The 4545-nt window shown below is 53.9% G+C and overlaps 1 protein-coding gene across 1 annotated transcript; it reads left to right on the plus strand.

The window, feature by feature from the left end:
- Positions 1-1014: 1014 nt before the first annotated feature.
- Positions 1015-4316, plus strand: DL89DRAFT_297316 (putative Na/K ATPase alpha 1 subunit; the record flags this gene model as incomplete). The annotated part of the gene is made up of 2 exons (XM_040890743.1): positions 1015-2524; positions 2569-4316. The coding sequence occupies 2 exons, from the start codon at positions 1015-1017 to the stop codon at positions 4314-4316; spliced, it is 3258 nt and encodes a 1085-aa protein (XP_040739282.1).
- Between the last annotated feature and the right edge of the window lie 229 nt (positions 4317-4545).

Raw genomic sequence — 4545 nt, forward strand, 5'->3', positions numbered from 1 at the left:
TCCCAACTACCCACTGCTCCAGGTCTTCTGAGCACCAATCGCTGCAATGTGATTTGGAAGAAATCGAATCATGTTATCAAACGTGATCCAAATATGCATTTGGCACTTCAATCGAATCAGCCAGATTCGGACTATATGCACGATGAACGCACGGGTGCATGAAAAAATGGCCAAGCTGCAGCTCAGTATGCCGACTCGCACTGCCGCGTCATGAAGCTAGCCCCTTCTTTGACCATGCAGCTTCGTACACAACCTACTGGGCAATCCAACTTGATTGCAAGTTTCATATGTGCCGATCTTTGCTTTTGTCCAGGTTAGAAGGTAGAGGGGTATCCTAAAGTGAGAAAAGGCAAAGGCCTTTCTGTTTATCTGAAGAAAGCATCTCGTATTCGACGTACAAGTTTAAGGTTCTTCAGAAACTGCTTATACAGCAGAAACACTGGAAAACTGTGCATAATGTGAGTATCTTCGTACATCATAGAGATGAAGCGATAGACCCATGATATCGAGGGGGCAAAAAACACATGCCTGACTAGTAGTGCCGTAATAGGCGTGGCAATAGCCGAAAAGTTGGCATTGCTGGTATAGAAGGGGCATGAGAAGCGTGTTGCAAAAGACATAATTTGTTCGCATCAGATGAGGGAGGGGGTGATCGACTCGTCCTGAAATTGTGTTTCAGGTATTTTACAGATGCAAATGGCGAAGATTCCCAGCATACGGAGAGAACATAGCCATTTTCATCAAACAAGGAGGCCGTGCTTTGAATTTTTCAAACAAAACCTAGAGGTGGTTGAGCTTACCAAATGTATCCGCTGCAAATGACAACCGCAGCTAGACGCGTGTCTTTCCCCACACTCCGATGCTGCGTAGTCAAGCGCCTCGCCTTCATCTCCAAACACTTCTTGACTGCTATAAAGCTGATTGCGCTCCTCTGCTCCTGCTCGAGATGTCCCAATAGCCTTTTACACTCTCCCTAATTTTTACACTTCAAACCCAACCACCTCTCGATTGTGAATGGAAATCCAAATAGCTGAGAGCCGCCAGCCTCCCGCTATCGATGCTGGGCTCAAGTTTGAGCGCAAGATGACGGTTGAGTACCGCACACTCAGCATCCAACTCAGCCGCCAAACCTCTCGCCCCCTCCATGGCGCTAAGCCTACTCGCAAGTATAACGCTCTGCTCAGCCGCTTCAAGTTCCTTCGTCGCGGATACCAGCAGCGCGAAGATGAGCATTCCGAGCACGAGGCCAAGCTCGGTGCCACTGCCGATGAGCTGAGCACTCTCAAGTTCCACCTCGACACTGTCGATGAGACTCTGACCAAGTTCAGCACCAGTCCCATCCAGGGACTCGAGACTAACGCCATCAAGCGGTGCCGCGAGCGTGACGGTCCTAACGTTTTGAGCGCACCGCCTAACCGTATCTGGCTCAAGATCTTCCAGTGGCTGTTCAGTGGGTTCTGTCCACTGCTGTGGATTGCTGCTATTTTTGTCTGGATTTCGTGGAAGCCGCTTGGTAAACCAGCCAACGTTCAGTACCTGGCTTTGGGGATTGCTATCTTGCTTGTCATTTTCCTGCAGGCTGGGTTCAGTGCATGGCAGGAGTGGACCACATCGCGGGTCATGGCGTCCATCACCGGGATGCTGCCTACCGAAACCATGGTTACGCGCAACGGCAACAAGACCAGCGTTGCTGCCACCGAGCTTGTGCAGGGCGACATCGTTCATGTCCGCGGCGGTGACAAGATTCCTGCCGACATCCGTCTGATAGAAGTCTCGCGCGACCTGCGCTTCGACCGCTCAATGCTCACTGGCGAGTCAGACCCGATTGTTGCCACCATCAACCACACCGACGAGAACTACCTGGAGACTCGCAACATTGCCGTCATGGGAACCCATGTCACGCAAGGGTCTGGCACTGGCGTTGTCATCGGTACCGGCGACAGCACCGTCATGGGCCGCATTGCCAAGATGACCGCCAGCAAGAAGAATGAGAAGACGCTACTCCAGATTGAAATCACTCGTTTCGTTCTGATTGTGGCCGCGCTTTCGCTTACCATCGGCACCCTCCTGATCGTCCTGTGGGCCACCTGGCTCCGTCACTCATTCCCCACCTTCTTGTCGCTCTCTGATGCACTTGTCAATAGTGCTGGTGTTATTGTTGCATTTGTTCCGGAGGGCTTGCCTATCTGCCTGACGCTCACATTGACTCTTGTTGCTAAGCGCATGCAACGCCAGAATGTACTGGTCAAGAACCTGACTACTGTCGAGACCCTGGGTTCGGTTAACGTCATCTGCTCCGACAAGACCGGCACGCTGACCCAGAACCAGATGGCCGTCGTCCACGCTGGCTTTATTGACACCGACGTGTCTACCGACGATCTGAAGACTCGCTTCGACTCTGGAAAGGATGTTGCTGTCCAGCGCCTGTACGACACCGCAGCACTCTGCAACGGCTCGTCGTTCGACCCTGCTTCCATGGACAAGCCATTGCCGACCGCCGGGTCAACGGCGATGCCACCGACTCGTCAATCCTGCGGTTTGCCGAGCGCCTGCAGCCTGTTGCCACAGCTCAGGCCAAGTACACCAAGCTGTTTGAGATCCCCTTCAACTCCAAGAACAAGTGGATGCTGTCGCTGCGCAAGCTTGCAGGCACCCCATCTGCGCCGGTCCTGCTGGTCAAGGGTGCGCCGGATGTACTTCTCCAGCGCTGCTCGTCGATCCAGAACGCCAGCGGCGACGTGCTCCCGCTTGACAAGGACAACCTCGAGCGGCTGCAGGGACTCCAGCGCAAGTGGTCGGGCGAAGGACAGCGCGTGTTGATGCTGTGCCGCCGCGAGTTCCAGGGCACCAACCCGTTTGCCGGCATCGAGGATGACCAGGCCAAGCTCGATGAGGTTGTCGCTGCCGTCAACACCGACCTGACGATTGTTGGGCTTGTCGGCATTGTCGACCCGCCGCGCAAGGAGATCCCGCATGTTGTCGACACCTGCCGCCGCGCCGGTATCCGCGTGTTCATGGTGACTGGTGACTTTGCTCTGACAGCCGCGGCTATTGCGCGCCAGTGCAAGATCATCACCAACGATCGCGTTGACTCCATCGACGACATCCGTGCCAAGGCCCTCCAGCACGCTCCTGGTGCTCTTGCCGATGCCGGTGTCGAGAAGAAGACGCCGTCGATTGACTCGTCGACTGACAAAGGAACCGTGACGACTGCCGGGCATGGCAACGATGGCATTCGCAGCCTGGTCCTGTCTGGCAGCGAGCTCGTCGGCCTGCAGCCTGAGCACTGGGACATCATCTGCCACTACACCGAGATCGTGTTTGCGCGCACGACACCTGAGCAGAAGCTACTGATTGTCCAGGAGCTGCGCAACCGCGAGTGCTATGTTGCTGTCACCGGTGACGGTGTCAACGACTCGCCAGCGATGAAGGCAGCCCACATCGGTGTTGCTATGGGCAGTGGATCCGAGGTCGCCAAAGAAGCCGCCGACATGGTCTTGCTCGACAACAACTTCTCGTCCATCCTTGTTGCCATCGAGAACGGCCGTCTTGTCTTTGAGAACCTGAAGAAGGTTGTCCTATATCTAATGCCGGCTGGCTCGTTCTCTGAGTTCGTTCCAATGTTCCTGAACATGGTGCTCGGCGTACCCCTCCCACTCTCTGTTATCTTCATGATCGTCATTTGCATGCTCACTGACGTGTGGGCCAGCATTTCACTCATGTACGAGGCGCCGGAGAGCGACATCATGTACCGCAAGCCGCGTAACCCAAAGCGCGACCACCTGGTGAACTTGAAGTTCTTCATCCAGGCATATGGATTCATCGGCATCCTCGAGTCGCTGTTTGCGCACGTCATCTTCTTCATCTTCATGTACTGGAAGGGCGGGTTCTCGCCAAGCCAGCTGTTCCTGGCGTTTGACAAGTGGACACTCGGTGAGTTCCCCGGAAAGACTGCAGCGGAGCTGAGCGAGCTGTTGAATACAGGCGAGTCGGTTTTCTTCCTGTCGCTGGTGGTTTTGCAGTGGGGCAATATGTTTGCGACCCGCACCCGCCGTCTCAGTGTCTTCCAGCAGAACCCGTTCTGGGGTCCGACCAAGAACCTGCGTCTGCTATGTGCGATTCCGTTCACACTCGGCATTACGTTCCTGTTTTGCTATGTGCCATGGTTCAACAACATCTTTGGCACACACCAAATCCCGGCACCGTTCTTCTTCATCCCGATGCCTTTCGCCATCGTTATTCTTGTCCTGGACGAGCTCCGCAAGCTAACAATCCGAATTCGTCCGTCAGGTTTCCTTGCCCGGATTGCATGGTAATGTTGTTTCATATAGCAGGCCTAGGTAACTCCTCATGTAAATACAGCTTTCAGTTTATATAACTTTGGATTAATGAAAAAACTACAGGGACCAGTAATTGAACAGAAGCTAGAGCACAAAATTGAAGGAGGTGGGTGGCGGGCATAAGTTAAAAGGTATTTGTGTGCAAATGGACAGATGGCGTTTCAGCATGACTGCGAAAGCAGCACATGTATGGTTTAGTTAATGT

This window comes from Linderina pennispora, assembly GCF_002104995.1.
Source record: "Linderina pennispora strain ATCC 12442 chromosome Unknown DL89scaffold_89, whole genome shotgun sequence".
Lineage (NCBI taxonomy): Eukaryota > Fungi > Kickxellomycota > Kickxellomycetes > Kickxellales > Kickxellaceae > Linderina > Linderina pennispora.